Source organism: Lepidothrix coronata, unplaced genomic scaffold, assembly GCF_001604755.1.
Source record: "Lepidothrix coronata isolate B3197 unplaced genomic scaffold, Lepidothrix_coronata-1.0 Scaffold98, whole genome shotgun sequence".
Taxonomy (NCBI): Eukaryota; Metazoa; Chordata; class Aves; order Passeriformes; family Pipridae; genus Lepidothrix; species Lepidothrix coronata.
The window spans coordinates 3,128,694-3,149,364 of record NW_016690278.1 but is presented as its reverse complement, the minus strand read 5'-3'; the positions used below and the strand labels follow the sequence as shown (position 1 = coordinate 3,149,364).

General features: G+C 39.1%; 1 protein-coding gene across 1 annotated transcript in view; it reads right to left on the bottom strand.

Moving 5' to 3' along the window:
- Positions 1-3,408: 3,408 nt before the first annotated feature.
- Positions 3,409-20,671, bottom strand: part of CHSY3 (chondroitin sulfate synthase 3) — a 142,329-nt gene continuing 125,066 nt past the window's right edge. The window contains exon 3 of the mRNA XM_017822553.1: positions 3,409-7,708. Within this exon, the coding sequence (XP_017678042.1) occupies positions 6,143-7,708 (1,566 nt within the window). The 3' untranslated portion in view covers positions 3,409-6,142. The remainder of the gene's footprint in view (positions 7,709-20,671) is intronic.

Below are 20,671 nucleotides of genomic sequence, written 5' to 3'. Positions count from 1 at the left end.
CATAATTTTACAAGTAAGACAAAGTTTCTGCTACCAGCAGTTTGGAGTGCAAAACACAGTGCTTCCCATTCAGTTTTACCACAGACATCTCCCTGCAACTTGTTTGGTTAAAAGCACCTACAGTCTCTGGATATCCTCCAATAACAGCACATGCTGGAGGAACAGTTCATCACTTGGCCCCAGTTAAACAGATTTGTTCTCTGTCAACAGAAAATATTCAGTCATAACTCATATTCATTCTTAATTTCCCACCAAGCAAAACCATTGTCTGAATGCAGCAAAATAACGACCACAGGTGAATGCACTTTATTTCAGCCACATAGCTGTGGCTGCAGTGTTACATCAGCTGTATTCTTCTGTCCAGAAGCCTTTGCTTAAGGGAACTTCTTCATTTAAAGCAGTGATGTGCCACGTAACAGCGCAATTTATGAAGCTGCAACAGAAAGACTAAAACATATTAGGCACAAAACACTGATGCATCTTTGACACGAAGCTGTCAAGGATCCCACTCCCAGTTAAGTAACAGTAAAGTGTGTCATGCCTAAAAAGAGAAGAGGAAAAACTAAAAATTGCCAACTCAGCTACCACTTCACAAAACTTGGTCTTGCTGGTCAGAACAAATCAGGTGTGGGAGATTCACAGTTTCAGTACTGCTCCAGAGAGTCCCACCATTTGTCTCTGCATGTACAAACGGAATGCAAAGCAACAGGAAAAGCTTTTAGGAAGAAAGTAAAGCAAAGTTCTACTTCAAAATAAGTTTTATGCTTCACTCTCTTAACATAAAAAGAGACACATACCTCTCTGAATTTACATCCTTCCTATCTACACTGTCACACAAGAAACACTTTTATTGCATTCCTCACTTGACTGAATTACTCATTTTTTTCCTGAAGTGATGGTACCACTGTGTTCAGACTGCACTGTGACAGCTCCTAGCAATCACACTCTAGAAGCCTTAAGGTGGAACCCCCCGATGTCATGATGATTTGTACAGATTCAGGCTTCTACTTCTTATGTGTGGATTGTCCTTACCTGGAAGCAGATCTGAGTTTTGGTTTTGAGGCTGAACTACACTCAGTAGTTCTCTCCCTGGTCACCCACAGTTCAACCACCATCTTCAAAGCATTTAGTTAGCTTATCTTTTCTTTAGCCAGCAGTGTATGGACAGATGTGAAAAATAAGCATAGTTTATTGCTCCATATTACCCTAATGAAGAGTGAGAGCAACAAAACTCAGCCTGCAGTATATAGTACATCTTTGGATCTCTGCCTACAGGGTTAAGCACTAAGTAAACACTGAATCAAGGGTGCTTTTAATTTATCTCCAAAGTTCACTTAAATAGCAAACATCTGTTCAGTAATAAGGGGCCTAGAAAACAAGGATGTGAAATTACAATTTCTAACATGTAGCCCATATATGTGCTGTCTTACATCTTAATAACCATTATTTATTTTATTAAAATTATGGAACTGGTAAGTATAGTTCTGAAATTCTAGATAAAAGGCTTGAAGGCAAAAAAAAAAAGAAAGGAGATCAAGGAAATCCCCAGATTCTGTTCTTACAGACTTAAGCATTACAGAGTTTTTTTAATTTCCAAAGTTTTTGCATTTTTTTGCTTTGGTGGGATTTCAGTATGAAGGAGACCAGAGGAAGAGGTGAAGTAATAATATTCAGAACACTTTTAACTTACAGTGACAGGCAAATGGAAACAATCTGAATTACCACTGGAAACTCATTCAGTAAAATATTTTAGTTCAGCAGTTTTATATGGCAATGACATCATAAAACCATAACAGAAATATCATGCTAGCTCAAAAAGTTTCAATACTGTTGTAATATATACTGCAAATGAAAAGACTCAAGAAAAAGGAAAACAGGAAAGTGAGATTTGAGTCATGACAAGTCATTTCATTAATCAAATGAATAAATGCTGACAGAAAAAAACATAAAGAAAATTATTCTAAGACATGAAAGGATTGAAAATGGACAACTTTATGTGTTACTTACAGATGTATGACAGACATCTGTAATATTCAGTGATATTCACTTATTGTAAATAGTTACACTTGGTGAAATACCTCATTGTGCTACAGTTTAGGACCACAACTATCACTGCTACCATAACATCATGGCTGATTTTTTGCATGTATCTACTACAGGCATTTTTTATTTTCTTTTTAAAAATAGACCAGAGAGAAAAATCTTTCCCCCAGTCGGTGGCTCAGCAATTCTTAGTCCTTACATTTCTCCAAAAATTTTAACTGATTTCAAGTTGCAGGAAAATCAGATATAATCTGCACATGTGTTTTGTTTGTGTCTTAAAGCTGGCATCATTCTTTGGGGCAATACCTTCAGTGCAGCAAACTACATCTCAAGAAGTAATTGTGGTGATCAGTTAAGAAACCGAAAAGAATTTTCAATTGCCTATTTGTTTATAAGTTTATAAAAAAGTGGTCGTTACCTCGTGCTACTCACAAGTCTCCACAGGCCCTCGGGATGTGCAGTGCACTTCCATGAGTCATTTTACCAGCATCGTAATTTTCTGCAAGAGTCTTGAGGCATTGTCAAGCACACACTAGTGCAAAGGCTCCAAAAGGCACTTCTGTGCACATCCCTCTGGTCTTTGGTGAGTGCAGAACGTGCCTCTCTCTGTCCTGCTTTTTGGAAAGGCCGTCTGGCACCTTTTCCCCCACATGTCCCATGATACCGCAGGATCCCAAGGGAATAGTCCAGGCCCACGAGCCCCACAAAGTGGAAGGAGTGATTGTTTTGCCCCTTCCTTCACAATGCCTATTCAGAGCAAACAGGGAAGAGGTGTGGGACCAGGCTCCCTTTCCTTGTGGGGACAGGGAGAAACATGATGTGCATGAGACAACCTACCACCTCAGTGCAATGAATCCTCAGCTCGGCACCCTCCTTTCGCTCCTCCCAAACGCTGATTAACGTGGCCTTTTTGCTTCTCAAAAGCAGCTGCTGGCAACAAGCACAGCTCTTGTCCTGCACTGGCTTGCCCTGCCTGTTCCCTGCTCCAAGGAGAGGCACCTGGCAGCACAGGCAGCAGCAAGGAGACGACTTGGGCAGAAGGTGACAACTCCCGTGGCTGAGCTGCACATCTCCCCCTGGCCTTTCTGCTTTTCTTCAGCTTGAGAACCAGTACTTTGATGCAGAGTACATTCAGCAAGTCTTAGAAAGCCCAACCTGCTGTTTGTTTCCCCTTCACCCAGGAGATGCAAATGCTCTGCTAAATTAATGAATGGGAAAACATACCATGATGCGGTGGTACAGGGATTTCTAAGGTTTACGGGTGCTGAATGCTGAGATGCTTATTTTTTTCCAGCCAAATGGTAAGCAGTCTGCAACCCACTTCCCAGCAATGAAACCAGGAAATCTATTCCCAGGGTAAGGAGGTTTGGGGAAAAGTTGGTCTTTTAAGCTCTATTGTGAATTCACTAGTCACACATTTACAAATGGACATCATACACACAGAAATTTCACTTTACAATCAAGATCATGATTTGGACTAGACAAAAGCAAACAGTTGATTAGCACAGACATTCCCATCCTAATCTATACACATGTAACATTACACTAACACTTTTGTGCTTTTTTTTTTAATTTTAATATGATCTTCTTAGAAGGCATATTATTCCTTAGACAAACTAACACAAGTTCTCAAGTTATCTCAGGATAGTTATTTCAAAAGACAATGCAATATTTCATAATAAACATTTATAATCAGGTTTTTAACAAAGTAATTCATCATATAAACAAATGAATCAGTCAGACACTAAATAAATATTTTTACTGGTAAATACTAGCATTTTGCTTATGTCATGTAGGACCTGATCCTGCAAGCCCTCTGTATTCATCTTTATCCCCACTGAATGATTGGTTTCATTGCTTGTTCTAATCTACTGTTTTACTTTGAGCTAAGCAAACGCTTTCTGGCCACTAAATTAAGTAACTGAAATAAGCACTGGAATACATCCCAGTAGACAATGATTTCCTTAGATATCTTTGTGAATAATTAGTTTTTTTCTTGTTCATGAAATCATCACAAACATTTATCAACAGGCAGTTTTTGGTATTTACAATGTGAGTTGCATTGGTTAGTTGAGATCGATCAAATAAATGACATGTTCCTTGTTCTTGGCTTTCTTATTGAAAAAGCGTGACCTTTGCACTCAATTTAAAGAGCAGTTTCCATGAATTATTTCATAAGATGCCGAATTTCACTTTTGACAAACGTTTGAGCTAACAATACTGGGCAAGGAAGGCAAGAGCTCCAGGAGAACAACAAGCCAGGAGCTCTCCTTGAGCAGGGCAGACAAGCATGAATTACCCTCTATCTGTTCCTTTCTGTCACAATTACCACCCTTTCCAAGGCAAGGGAATGGCCTTATTTTTAAGCATACAACAAGTTACAGCCAGCCCTTTAATTCTGAGTTTACCCAACTCTCTTCAGGGTTGCCTTTTTTCCTTGCACGATGAATCCAGAACAGAGAACCACAGATAAAAGACCTAAACACCCTCCTCATGCCTTGGGAAATTTATCAGGATATCCTATATAAATAGATATGTCAGTGAATTCCAATCTCTTAGTTGTTTTTTTTTTCTGAAAGGAAATGCAGAAGTTGTTGGCTACAGCTGAAACTGTTACAGTTACAACTTTTTCTTGCCCAGATCCATTTGAAATATAGGTTAAAATCAAGGGTACTGAAGCTGCTGGATGTACCCATTGCACTGTTTTAAGTTTAGCTGAATTGTGATGGTTTCCTGGATGTCTCTTGAGCTCTTACCACAGTATAACATGAAATGTTCCAAGTATGTGGCAAAAATAACAACGATTGTAACAAATCACTGCCTGAACTGAAAGAAGGAACCTACTTTGCAATTAGTGTCTCTATGTATCTACATGTATATAGGGATATACACACACGCACACAAACACATGCACACATATATATCCCTATATAAACATTTCCCTAAAATTGGAAATTTATTTTATTATTTCTTCTGTTGGTATCCCTTTAAATACTTCATGAATCCACCATATGACAACTTCAGGCTGTCCGGAGAGCTATATCTGAACATAGTCTTATAATCTCCACTAATATAAATATATTGGCAAGGAACTTTGACCAGCAATAGTGAATTTTGAAACTTAAATAATTATTCTACAACTATTTTAACAACAAGTTGCTGCTGAGTACCAATACTCATGGAAAATATATAAAAAAAAAAAAATAGAGCTTTAACTTCTAACACTCTGTATCAAGTGCAGCTTTATGAAAGGAATGTAAAAGAAAATTATGTATTTGAGACTCATTCTAAAAAGAGAAAGAGCAACTTATACTGTTTCAAAATAAGAATACTGTATTCCTGCACTTAATCATACATGACCATGTTAAGTCATAGTTACTTCTTGCCTGCAAATGAAGGATGCTGGCTCACAAATCTTCTAAAGTGTATATGAATATTTGATTAAATCCTGTTTGTTGTGAAAGCAGAGTTCATTTACACTTTGATTGAACAACGATGAGGAGTTTGTTTTAATAATAAGACTTTTAAGGACCTTGGTAGCCAGTACCAGTTGTATTTGCAAGTAGCTCCTCGGCTTTACTCTCTTTTTAAAAAATAAAGGTACAATTATAGTTATTCATTTACTTTAAAAATTCTAAAGATGAAGAAAAGTAGCATTTATACATATAAGTCCTCATATAAATTATAAAACTCAAGTTTATCTTATAGAGTTCCATCCCCAGAAGAAGCATAAAGCACTTTTGTGGTACCTTCACCGGTAAATATTTGTATCACATCAAATCTGAGAAATGCAACAAGGATGATACTGCATCTGAAAGCTAAAGGAGAACATTCTTCTGATACAGTCTCTTGTGATGAATATGCTCCACGGGCTTATATGATTTCCATGACTTGACTGAATTTTAAATAAAGGAAACATGAAGGAATTCACCTCACCAGTTCAGTAAGTATAAGAAACATCAGCGAACAGCAGAGTCATCCCGTTTGAGGTCAACAGTCTTTGGAAGACAATGAGGAGGGAGTTTAAAACTACAACAGCAAAATCAAATAAGACAATAATGAGGTAAACTCCCCCAAAAAGGCCAAATAGGCTGAGATGTCAGGACAGAGTCCAGTTGTACCTGACACCCAAATGTTTCTGTAGCCAGAGTCCAGCGAGCTGCATGGTAGAGGCAAATGTACTTGCTTTGGACCCCAAGCACATTTTATATTGTTTCGGATCTAAATTGGGGTCACAATGAACGGGATGAAAAATATGGACAACTCCTACTTCCTGACTTCTGAAAGCTTTCAAGCCAGACGTTATCACTTTAGTAAAGAGGTCTACATCCTCAAGTCCCCAGCCTTGAATAGAGGTATCAAATCCACCAGCAGTAAGCAGATCACTTTTGTAAATACAGGTAATTCCAAATCCATACTCCCTCCAAAATCCAGTTCTTTTTGTGAAAACAAAACTACTGTCAGCTGGAGGGTTGTCTCCATATATTACTTTTGGATCATATTGGCTGAAGATGATAGGATAGTAAACCTGTTCTCCCTGAATAGTGTTATCTCTGCATCGCTGGAGGAAGTCTGGTGTGAATACCAGATCAACATCACAGAATAGCAGCAAAGTGCCATTGTCAAACTGAGATGAGGCCATCTCAAGACCTAAACCTCTAGAAAACTTGCCTGCCATTGGAATCAGGGTCATATCTGCCTTAGGATATTTAATGCTGTATTCTTTCATTAATTCTATGTGTTTGCTGGAGTCTTGGCCTGGCTCGGAACTGAAGAGAATTATTGCCAACTTTACATTCTGCCTGGGAATCAGACAAGTCTTCTCAAAGTTATCCATAAATCTTGAGAAAATATCAAATCTTCCTGTGATAGGGACGAGGATATGTATTTTCTTGTCACTGTGTCCCCCAATGTCTTTGGTTCCTTGGAACGATGAGGAAAAAATCTTTAAAGAATTTGAAAGGAAAGAGAAAGACTGAGTGTCAGTGTTGGTATCCTCCAGCAAGCTTCTTACATCCAGCTCTTCTGCTTCTTTGAAGAAAGGTTTGCTAAACAATTGCTGAAGGTAAGCATGGCGTCTCACTGGAACTGTAACTTTCCTTCCTTTGTGCCTTTTGTACAAAAGCAGCAAATCCAGAATGTACTCCACTCCGTGCAGAGGGTCCACCCTGCGGTAGCCATACTGTATTTCCTTGAAATCAATGAGCCTTCCTCTGGATCTAGAGTTCTCGTTTATCATTTCCATGACTTGCATCACAGTGTCATCCAGTGCAGCCCGCAGGACGCTGCTCAGGCTCTGCCGGGGTGGCTGGTTCTCCACCATGGAATACAGAAATTTTCCGGTCAGGAACTCCCACTCGATGACTTCACCCCTTTCACGTGGCTGGAAATGATTGAAAGATGGCATCCCTCCCAGCTGCTGATCTTCCTTATTTACTTCAGTGTTACTGAGCTTGCTCATCAGGGCACTTTCCCGATGGAGCTGGATGGTCCGATAGCGCAGGTCGGAAATCTTGCGACTTAGTATGTAATTGTGTAGCCTATATTGGTAGGCAGGTCTTTTGTTTGGATGAAGTGTTATGGCTGCGTGAATCTTGCTGTTGTGTAGATCTTGAATGTAACCCTTGCGGTTGTGTTCATAGTTTTCGTGGAACAACTGCTGCATCTGGAAAGAGAGAGAGAGGGGCGTAGGGGGAAAAGAGACATTAAGTGGAAGTGCTTTTACTCACAAAAGGACTCACATTGGCATCATGCTGAGCATTACTAATTCTTATATAGATCATGGTGATTTTAAGGCACAGAACTTTGAAGCATTCAGTAGGAAATATTTACACTGTTTTGGTGTCTGTTCCAGTAGTGCCCACGGCAAGCAAATACTGTCCTCTGCTTAAGTGAAAGGACAGGTATCTTGGGTTTAATCTGTACTTCCTCTAACTGCAGAGCTAAAATAACACCTACTAACTCCAGAGAAATAGAATTATTTCCTATGAGTAGCAGACAAAGGAAAAAAGGCTGTTTTTTTAATCTGCAAACAGACTGGTCTGTAATTAATACATAAGGAATATGTGCTAATTAGATTGAAAATGTTATTCAGTGAGGTGGTGTAAGCTTGAGCTACAATCAGATTTTGAGATGGGTATTGAAGTTTTTCTTTCATACACTGAAGAAATCAAGAGACATAAGTTCTGACTGCATAACGTCTCACACTCAAAACATTCATCTTGTTCTACTTCAATTCTGCCAAGAACAGAAGTTTTGCTACTGGAAGTAATACTAAGCATAGGGCAATAAACGTAAAAGAACTCCTAACAAAGCTAAGAACCATGAAAGTTATTTAAAACCACTGGCGTGTATGAGAAATAAACATTGTCACACTTCAAAACCAGAACTAAGGAACGCCCCTCACATCCCATTCAGACCTCAAATGGCTCTGCTTGAGCAAACGTGGTTGCTGTTAGTCAGATTAAAATTTTTCAGGCTACAGTCAAAGAACATGTAGAAAAGCAACAGTCTAACTCTGAGAAATACCTCAAGCTATCTTAAATTTGCCTCTAAAAAACCAGATATCTCTGTTATATTAAAGCAAGAATAAATACGAAAAAAACATACAAACTTATAACTTGACTCAAATACTCTTTATTAACAAAAACTCTTGACTAAAGCTATCAGAGAACATTTGCTCTGTGTTGGAAGGTGAATATTTTCCTTGTTACATGAGATGAGATGAGATGAGATAGACCAGAGACAGCAGGGGTTGGGCAATTTCCTTGCTGCCACAGAGAACAGGAACCAACACCATCAGTCCTGCTAGCGTTTAAACCAGCACTGCAGGAGAAATTGAAATATGGCATCCCTGAAGACAAGAGATGGACACTGGCAGATTAGAGATTGAATTGGAAAAGAGTGTCTAGGAAAGGGCTTGGTGATGATATTTGCTCTTAGAAAAAAACCAATTTTCTCTTCTCCCTCTATAATTCACATTTTGAATTATGATAAAAGAATTTGATAAAGGAACAGCTGATCTGGTTAGATTTCAACCTCTCCAGTTATAAGGCACACTTCCTTCATGGCCTGTTATACTTTAAAGCTGTCTCCTGTGACCTCTGCAAGGTGACTATGCTTTTGCATTCTCCATTTTTTCTGGAAAAAGTTGAAACCATGGCTTTCATATCTAGGATTTTACAGTAAAGTCCCCTTATAGGAAAAGAAAGAAAATGTGCAATGTTGAAAATAAAAGAAAGAAGGGGAGGTTGTTTTGTTGCTAAATGGCATAAGCATCCTTTCTCACAAAGCCTGACACTCCACTCTTTCCTAAATCCTCTCATGAAGAATTGTATCTGAGCATAAATAAAACAACCATTAACTACCTTCACAAATTTATCTTATGGGACATGATATTTCACAGTAAGTTTTATAGAAAGTAGTATACTGTATTTTATCCAAAAGATTTGTAACAGACAACAAGCTACTGCTGCAAAGCTAAATGCTGTCCTCCAATTGTGCAAATTCTTCTGTAACCCTCAACTTGCTACAAAACCAGCTTCACAGCAGAGTTATTAGCAGCACCCATTTAACAGAAATATTCTATTAACATAATACTGCATTTTTCATACATTCCAATTTCAGATGCTTTGGTTTATTTGATGTGCTCCACTGAAGCCACAGAGAGAGGATGTACTACATTATACTAATGATTTTGCTTTTGATAATCAACAACAGATTAACAGTAGCAATGAAAAAAAAAATTGAATCAACTCGGCACTGTAGTATTTTCACACATACAAAACCCTGTACTAATCCATTTTCAATTACGTTACCAAAAACTTTTAATAGATCTCAATTTGGAGAAAGCAGTTCAGAACAAATATGACACTGAAATCAAGAGCTCTTCCTGAAGAGAGCATGTTTTAATCTTGGTGCAATGCAGAAATTTGTTTTCAATACTGCAGTATGACAATGTCTTTTTACAACTCAAATTATTAACATCCAGTTGAAAGTAATTCAATTTGATCCTAATTTTGCTTTGAAATTTCTAAGCAAAGTGGTCAAGCCCAGGAGGCAAAGGGAAGTATGATTAAATTTCCTGGAAAATGGATCTGTGTGAGAGTCTGAATTGGTAAAATGCAGTCCAAAGCAATCTGAAAAAGGAGGTGGTTTGGGAAGTGGCAAGATTTACTGAGTATAAATTAGAATTACTTAGTATGCTAAAAGTAAACCTTCCAGTAAAAGCTTTCATGATTTTAAATGGCAAGGTAATAAATTCTGTGTAGATAAATGCAAAGTGTATGTGAAGAACACAGTCCTAACTATACCTGAAGAATGTCAGATTGAGTGCAAGCTGTTAGGACTCTGGAAAGAGAACCTGGTTACACAGTATGCAATTTGGTGCAGATGTCACAGTGAGGTTCAGTAGGGATTAAAGGAAAAGCAAGTAGCTTGAGGACAAGTTTAGAGCGAATCAGAAATATCATTACATGTTGTGGCCATAGTGCACCTGAATCTTGAAGGCTGTGGGCAGGTATCCTGTCAATATTGTGATGTCCCATCTGAAATCAATCACAGAATCACAGAATGTTAAAGGTTGGAAGGTCCCTTAAAGAACATCTAGTCCCAACCCCCCCTGCCATGGGCAGGGACATCTCCCACTAAACCAGGCTGCTCAAGGCATTATCCAACCTGGCCTTGAACACTGACAGGATTGGGGTATTCACAACGTCCCTGGGCAGCCTTGTTCTTCTGTTTCTCCACTTTCAGTAAATAATTTCTTCCTAATATCTATCCCAAATTCCCCCTCTTTTGCTTTGCACCCATTACTCCTTATCCTATCACTACAGTTCCTGATGAAGAGTCTCTATCTGGCTTCCCTGAACGCCCCCTTCACACACTGGAATGTTGTCAGGAGGTCTCTACACAACCCTCTCTCCTCCAGGCTGAACAACCCCAACTTTTTCAGCCTCTCTTCGTATCTCTTACCAACTTTGTGGCCCTCCTCTGGACTTGCTCCAACAGTTTCATGTCCTTCTTATGTTGGGGACAGCAGAACTGTATGTAGCCCAGGTGGATCTCACAAGAGCAGAGTGGAGGGGGGGAATCGCCCCCCTCGACCTGCTGGCCATGCTCCTTTTTGATGCAGCCCAGGATTCCATTGGCTTTCTGGGCTGTGAGTGCACATTGCCAGCTCATGTAGAGTTTTTCTTTAATGTGAATACAAAGGTACCAACAAGGCCACCCCATGATCACATGTATGGATCATTAAATGAATACATGACTCGGGCAAAAGGGAGTTATCCAAAGACGGCCAACCCCGGGATCAATAAAGTCAGCGTAAGTGAGCACCATAAGGAAAATGGATAGGAATGGTCACCATCTATTCTCACATACAGAACTATGACACCTACAAGAATGCACTCAAGACTCAAAAACAGAAAAAGAAATACATAGTTCGAGCACAGATCTTACTGGCCTAGCAAGCTGCTGATGGTAAAATTTTGGATGTCTTTAAAGAGCAAGCCAACAGCTTAGTGGGAGACTTAAACCATTGCTGTGAACTCCTGGAGCTCCAGCTGAGGATGTATCACAACATCTTATTGCCCTACACCCCTGTCTCAGCTACTGGTTACTGCAGAGAGAGACTATTTTGCCAAATGAACACTTAGTTTGGCATGATACAACCACTTCACGTTCACCAAAAGCAGGGAACGGGAGAAGCTGTCTTAAATTCAATATAATACATGGAGGCACAACATTTTTTTTCATATTGCGTGACTTTGTGACTTCCCTGAATAGTTTGCTGTCTTCTGAATGATTCTTATGCCACAACTAATGCAAGAGTTGGCAAGGACTTCCGCTTACCTCTTTTCATCCCAGCTAAAACTGCAAGCTGGCAAGAAATGCTAATAATCTAATCACGCTCTGAGGAACTCTGAACTGCAAGCAGGAATGAAAAAAAAAATATGAGAAAGAAATAAGAATAAAGGTAATGCTTCATTTTCATGGCAGAGAAATACAATAGCTAATACGTAAGCACAATATAATTTGCATTGCAAGCTCTGAAATCATTGTAATCGCTGTGATTTACTGATGTAATAAAAAAGGAAAGTTCTTATTACATATACACAAAAGCCAAAACCAACCTACTTTATTATTACAAGACTATCACATATTGAAAGAATGAACACGAATGGTGCTTTTTTAATTAACAAGATTTTTCTTTGAGCAATACGAACCGTTCCTACCATTTAACAGAGAAGACATAAAACTTAATCCTCCATCCACTCTAGCTCTTCTTAAATCCATGGTAGTACTAAACTGTTGACCACTTTATCTAAACTGGACTTCTAAAAGACGCAGAAATAAGACAGACAAGAACCATTCCTGGTCTTTCTTTCCCCTGCTGTTTAGAGTTTAGCTCCACTAAAGATGAAGATTTATTCACTATTTCCAGTGAGTTTGAGGGACATTTCATCCATATGAGGTACACATGTAAATCTACTGTGTTTGAGACGATATTGTTTCCCTAAACAGCAGCAAGATGTGTGCTTTAAGAAACCCCTGAAATTCAGATGACTGCAGGCACGGTAGGATATTCTCCATAACATGCACTGAAATTAAGTGCAACACTAAGCTACGTGTGATCATACGTTTCTGGGCAAGAAAACAGATTTGAGCAAGCTATTTTTGGTCCTATGAGAAATACTGTGTGCCTGGAGAAGATAAGGATTAAGACCGGAATTATGAAATCCGTATGAACTAAGTAACATGGAAGCAATAACAAGCTGTGTTTAAATGGGGAATTGTCAGTTTGGAGGGGAGTTATTTTGGAGGGAAGCTTCTGAGGAACAGTATCATACCTAGAGACACTGGCACAAAGTCTTGGACACTGCTCATGACACAAAGTCGAGACCATCAGGAACAGCTGAGAGAAGACATCCCACAAGAAGAGCCAGAGAACTTGGGAGATGAAACACTGCAGAAATTAAGTCATTATAATAATACAACACATACAATCCTACACTACAACACATACAATCCTACACTCGTGGTTGTAAGAGGTAGGTGACTAAGTATCTTCAGAAAGTTGAGTTTTTAAACCGGAAATAACTGACATGTAAGGAGAACATAAGAATATCAGCAGGCAGTAAGATGACATGCAGAGATCATGAAAATTGAGTGCGAATCCTCTATAGAAAAGGGAAACAAAATTTTGTGTTGCATCAGTCAAAATACTTCTGAAAGACACAGCACACAATTTCACACAAGTTCTGGACCTGCATCTTTATCAAATGTATGAGTCCACATCAATGCAAAAGAAACTTGTCAGGACCTGAAACTATCCCATGGGAAGGGTTTAATGTTATTTGGCCTGTTTAACCTTTCAAAATGAAGGACAAGAATCATATTGTCTCTAAACACATGAAGTAAATAAGAAAAGGACGATGAAAGCAAAACAGACTTAGGTTTACCTGAGTAGGAAATTCAAGGAAAATTTCTAGCTGTCAGAAGAAGAGTTTGGATCAGATTTTCAATATAAGTAGTGCATACAATTTAATCAGGTCATAAGCCACTAGATTGCTTGTGAGAATCAATGACTTGAGATATCCATTAATTTTTTCCTAATAATACAGTGCTTGATTTTAAGTAAGAATTAATTACGTATTATTAATTCCTACAAAAAAATATTACACTGTAAATACCTAACATTCTCTTTCTATTCACAGTCCTCAGCCATAGCGTTTCTTTATGTTTCCACTTAGTGTAATGCCTAACAAACTAGCTTTATATCTGTAAAAACAATGAATGGTAATGTAATAACACAACCATTTGGTTTTAGTTTATAATGCATCTGAGTAGTAATGGTGACACAAAAACAGAGCAAGGATTCGGGTTTCACTGTTCAAATTATTGAAAGGGATTAAAACCTACTGCTGTCTTTAGCATCACTTTGGCACGCAGAAACAATAGGGAAAACTAGAGTGTAATTATAATCTGTGAATGACAGTAAGATGCCATGTGCATAGGAGTTACATCTTGCTGTGTATTGAAAGGTGTATCTGCTAGTTTTTCCTGGAGAAGGAAGTTTGAGCCCACACAGCCACAGAAGAAAGTGATGAATGCTATTCTGTTTCACACACACGATTAACAGACACATTAAACAACCTAAGCACCGGAATCAAGTCTTGTTGCTGACAATGTCTCCAGGATGAACAAAGCTTGATGTATTGATTCCAGCTCTGATATGCAGGGGTTAGTAATGGGAAGAGTTACAAGTGCATACCACAAATTCAATTAATACTTACTTCAGCATTAAGACTGTTCTCTCAACAGAAAGGGATCTAACTTCTTATTCACAGATTAGCTAGGTATGATATGTAGCTATCAAAATAAAAACTAAAAAAAAGGACTAATTTTTTAGACTATTTAAAAGTAGAACAGCACTTATTTATAACTTTTCTGCTGCCCCTCACCTTAATAAAGGCTAATAACAAATACTTTTGGATAATTTCCCCCACATCTCCTTTCTCACATCAGTCAACTCACTGGACTGAAATAAGCTCAACACACTCTAAGCCAAGTGATATCAAGAAAAGCTAAAATAATGTGCTCATGAAACAGTGCTGCTCTGCTAATATTAGTAGGCTTTGCTGACATCTCATAACTGCAAACCAAAAAACCCTGCTCCAAATCCCAAAGTTTTCCTGAAACGTAATATGGGTAGTATAGGAAGGCTGTGTAAAGTCATGCTATTTTGTGTGTGATTCCAGCTACCTGCCTGCTACGGAGATATTTAACCAAGCACACAGGGTAATAAAATCTAACGAATCAGTATAGGCAAAAGAAGCATATGTTAAAAAAAGAATGGTAAATACTTTAACTTTTCTAATCTAGCTTGTAAATAGACAAATTAAACAGTGCTGGTATGCAAGGGCAGCAGCACACACTGCAAGTACAGCAAAACGTTTTAAATTACCCTCTGCATTATCTAAGTGGAACTACTGTGCAAAAGGCAGCATTTCAGTAGTCAACAGGTTTAAGGAAGCCAGACTGTCAGCCTTTCAGCTTCCTCAGGTTTGGACTGCCTGGGGTCACTAACCCCCTTCTTTGGCACTAACCTGCCTTCAGAGTAGGAGCATCAGGTGTAACGGGGAAGGGATGGTGTTCATATAAACTGGTAACAGTCGAACAGTTACAATGAACTACAACCCTCCCCTCACCACCAAGCTTTCCACTGGCATGCGAAAAGGAGACAGCAGACTGAGCAGTTTTCAGGATTCCAAAGACCTGACTCATTTTCTGTTCTGGAAGATAAAGGCGTGATCACAGAGAAGATATAACTAATTTTCCCATCGCAGCTTAAGCTTTGTGTAATTCCATGATCTTCAGACTTGTGGCTGCTCCTACATACTCAGCCACTGAGAAAGCCCAGGAGAGAAAAGCAGGTCCACAATGCCAGGAAGTTACACAGTGAGACACCAGCAAGTGCACTGGGACCAGCTACATGTTTACAACACGAGCCTTGAGAGCTGAACCTGCCCTCCTTGGCATTAAATGAATATACTTGCAGTCCAGCAGGTAGGGGCCATCTGCAGCTTTGCCACTCGTTTGCCTTCATTACAGAAGGTGAATTAAACACACTACCATTGCCTACTATGGCACCCAGGCCACAACCCTCAGGATGCATAAACTTTGCATCCTTTTGAAGATCTTGGTGGGACATGTGCACTGCCTTAGGCAACAGGTCTATGTTTAAACCTTTTCCAAATTTTAAAATTGTTCTTGGGCTCTTTCCTGTCTGACTATTTCTACAGATATTTTCTCCTCAGTTCAGGCACATCTGCAAGGAAGTCTTTTCATGTCTGAAATATTTGTAATTCGTAACAGTAAATCAGATTACTAATCAAAAGATACCTCAAGCACTGAAACGAGAAAAACTTTAAAAAGTTTAAAAAGTCATTGAGTCAAGAAGTCAAGAAAAAAAATGAAACTGGCTGGGAAAAAAATCCCAAAACTCTACATATTTCAACACAATCCATAATTATGCATCTAAAATTTTATTTCTCTCGAGGCACAGGCATGCAGCTTGTTTTCTTCTCTACTGTTCACCAACTACAATTGTCTTTTTTCTTTTAATCTCAAGAAGCTATCATTCCACAGCAAATACACTTCAGAAAACTGCTGGTTTTATCCTTTAAAGAAGCCTTTGAATTCTTTAATTATTAAAAGAAAATTCAAGAAATGCTTGCATAGCCAATTAAGTATAGATTTATATTCTGGCACTATCAGATAATGTTGAAATGATGTATGAAGAACAGCATCCATAACCTCCATTAAGTAATGCCATGAATTCTGTGTTTAAATACTTTGTCAATCAAATAAATTAACTATCTGAATTTATTACACATTTGTTTACCTTAATGCCTAAACACCTACAACAAAAACAGGAGGTTGTAAGTTTAGGAAAACACCTGGCCTTGAATGTCTTTGTTGTTTCATAATTAGCAGTATTTCAATATTAGTTCAAGTATTTTAATTCCCAGGCCATTGGCCTTATTTGGATAGACTTTTCCACACCAAATAAAGAAAGGACAAGCATTATAAAGAGACATATATAACTACAAAACATACAAGGTTAGCACAAGAGTGATACTTTGTTGTATCTTTAAAGATGGAGAATGGGAATTCAATCTGCAGGATCCATTTTCAATTACTCTCATCCAGGCAATATCAGATAAAAACTCATTGCAATCTTTTAGCAGTGCTTGTGTAAGAACAGAACACAGAATGTGAGACAGAGGTAATACATGTTTTAAAACTAACTAGCAAAATGAACGAAATAAACACGCTTCTAGGGAAGTGAACTTTTGGAGACCTAAAACTATCTGAAAGCCTTTTGGACACCTCAGAGAACTGACTATTCTTGCTTCAAGCTTAGGCCATGTTGTTTGGATTCCTTTTTTCTGGTAATAAATGCAACACATTGATAAAATCTGAGGTAACAAAGGAGATAAAGGATGATGGAAATTGGCAGATTAAAAAGACAAACAGATCAGGGCTAGTGCATACCTAAGGTTTACCAGGAAGAACACATTAAGATTAAAAACAGGCAATCTTATAAAAGACAGCATTTGTGGCTGAGCACCAACTTTCTGTTTAAAACTCTAGGGGCCTTAATGTTATTTGATTTGCTTTGAAGTCTCCATATTTATTCAAACTGTCATCAAAACCTGGCTTCTTGCAAAAGCTCTCAGGTGGATTAGGTGCTCAGAAACGGACACACTACAGCACAGGACTCCTGAAAGGCAGCATCTGGGGGGGGAAGTGTGATTTCATATTATCCATGATTGACAGACAAATGACAGATGACACAAACACTGAAGTGTGTTTAAATACTCAGCCATGACTTAATTTATTCATATATATTTACATGGAAGTGGTCTGGGAAATTTATGACAAAGCGTTGCCTACAGCAGGATGTACTGTGCTGACTGGTAATGCTGGATCATTAAAGCAATCCACTGAGTAATGCCCCCGTGTGGGTGGCATATCTTTTTATCTGCACGAGGTAAGAGGGAATTACAGAGTCACAGAATTATAGAACAGTTTGACTTGGAAGGGAGATTTACAGGTCATCTAGTTCAACCCCTTTGAAATGAGCAGGGACATCTTTAACTAGATCAGGTTGATCAGAGCCCCATCCAAATTGACCTTGAATATTCATAGGGAAGGGGCATCTCCCACCTCTCTGGGCAGTGTTCCATCACCCACACCATAAAAAACTTCTTTCTTATATCTAATCTAAATTGATCCTCCTTCAGTTTTAAAGCCATTCCCTCTTCTCCTAATACTCCATGCTCTTGTAAAAAAGTCCCCCACCAGTTCTGTTGTAGGCTCCCTTCTGGTACTGGAAGGCTGTTATAAGGTCTCACCAGAGCCTTCTCTTCTCCAGGCTGAATAGCCCAGCTCCCTCAGTCTTCAGAGGAGAGGTGCTCCATCTCTGATCATCTTCGTGGCTCTCCTCTGGACTCAATCCAACAGGCCCATGTCCTTTTCTTGATAGCACCAGAGCCAGATGCAGTGCTTCAGGTGGCATCTCACCAGAGCCAAGCAGAGGGGCAGAATCCCCTCCCTCACCCTGCTGGCCATGCTGCTTTTGATGCAGCCCAGGACAAAATGGGCTTTCTGGGCTGTGAGTGCACATCGCTGGGTCATGTCCAGCCTCCCATCCACCAGCACCTCTCAGCAGGGCTGCTCTCAATCTGTTCATCCCCCAGCCTGTGCTGATACTGGGAGTTGCCTCAATCCAGGTGCAACACCGTGCACTTGGTCTTGTTAAACCATGTAAGATTCCCATGGACCCACTTCTCAAGCTTGTCCAGGTCCTTCTGGATGGCAACCCATCCTTCAGGTGTGTCAACTCAACTGCACCACTCAGCTTGGTGTTGTCAGCAGACTTGCTAACAGCGCACTTGATCCTGCTGTCTGTGCCATAGCTGAAGATATTAAATACCACTGGTCCCAACAGAGACCCCTGAGTAACACCACCAGTCACCAACCTCCATTGGAACACCAAGCTGTTGACACTCTGGATGCCACCATTCAACCAATTCCTAACTCACTGGACAGTCCACCCATCAGATCTCTCGCTTGTCGGTTTAGAGCCTGCACCTGACTGCTATGACTTTTCAAAAATCTTGGAAAGTGGCTTGCCAACTACATCAGCCAATTCCCTGTAGGCTCCCCGCTTTGCTCACTCAACTAGTGGTGAGGCTTTTTTATTCCTGTTATACAAAGGTCTTGACTGCCTGGGTGGAGGGTCTATTCTTCCCAGGCAGGGGCAGGTGACTGAGTTGGCTACTGGGAGCAAAAGCCCAAAGATAACTGGAACTAACGCTTTTCTCCAGTGAGATTTTTCTAATGCTATGAATATTAGCCTTATGGAGGAAACATACAGTCATGCAGTAACAATAACACAGCAATAATTTAGAAATAATAATTAAGGACAATCAGGCAAGGATAAAGGGCAAAGGAATAGAAAGTCAGCAAATGTGAAGTGGAGGAATGGGAAAAGCCTGTGTGTGATAAAGCACCTAAGAGAGACAGACAGACATTTTAACGTTATTGAAGCTCAGAACTCAGCATGAAGCTAAAAGCATTAAACATACAGATAATAGGAACATCCAAGATGACATTATAATGGACAAGAGCAATGAGAATCCTTGCTGATCCAGGGCAAAAGCAATTTGGTAGCTCAGTAACAGGCCATAGGAAGGTGTCAGCATGATCTCACCACAAAGATCAAGCCTACAGAATGTAATATTAATAACTTTTCCCAGAGAAATGTATTTGGTAAAAAATATATCGCATCACATTAACATATTGAAAGCAGGACTTTCAGCATCTTTGGGCAACAAAACAATAAACATGGACTGGTGAAAGAAGAACTATTCTCTTTTTTTCAGTTTGCAAATGCATCTTGGGAACACTTACATATATTGCCAAGTCACATTTTAAACTCTCATCTTAAGTAAGAAAACTGAAGTGTCAGCAGACCTACCTAGTATGGACCAAGGCTATCTGTTCTATCTCCAGTAATTAAATACTCCATTTGTATCACAAAATATACACAAAATTTTTAACAACTCCTACTAAATTTGAGAATGATTGAAACCTGTTTCTGGTGGCTGGTAGACTTGACTTCCCAAAAGTTATCACTGGAGAACTAATGACTGAAGCAGAGCACCCAAAAAGCATGAGTTCTTCCAAAGAAACACTCAAAATCAGTACAGGAAGACCTCCTGTTAAACTTCTTCATTCCCTTGACATAAAAGCTTCCCATCAGTCTGCATACTGGCATGATAGGTCAGATTTAATCCTGTTTTTTATTAAATTTTCCTACACTTGTACTACATTCAGTCATTATCCAGCTGAAGAATTGAACAGCATGATCTCCTTGTCAACCAAATTTTCCCTTCTTGCCGCGCCAGTAAAAGAAAATTCAAAAAAGGGACACTCAAATTAGGATTTCATTTCTTATGGTGTAATCAAGGAGGTAAGTATGGCTTCCTTCCATCTGATCATATTAACATTAAAGTTTATGATAAATTATGAATGCCCTTGAGGTAAAGATCCAATTAAAATAACATAAGCATGGCAGGATGTCTGTTATAATGTCTCCCAGCCACCTAGATGGCTGGTGGTGTCTGTCCAGCTGCTCCTACAAATTATACTGCCATTATACTTTTCCCCAGGCATAATAGCTGTGTTTTTTGACTGGATGATATGAAAATATAACATGAACATGACTGTATTCTTATAACACCACTGAAAATCAGTATTACACCAAAAATTAAAAAATCCCAAGCCTGCTGAGTTATATGCTTCACAGGGACCAGAGATCTCAGACTGAACATTGAGTATGTCTTCATCCTTCCAGTATTATAAAATATCCTTAACAAGGTATTTCATTTTTGGATTTCTGAATTGGGAAGTGCTGTTGATTAATAAGAAGCCTTCCAGCTAGAGAGTGGTAATTTAAAGCTCACTTTATACTCCCTCATGTGTCTTTATGGCGGAAACTGGTTTTAATAGAGATGTGAAGATTTATGTTTGAAAAAAAAGTGATATCACCCTC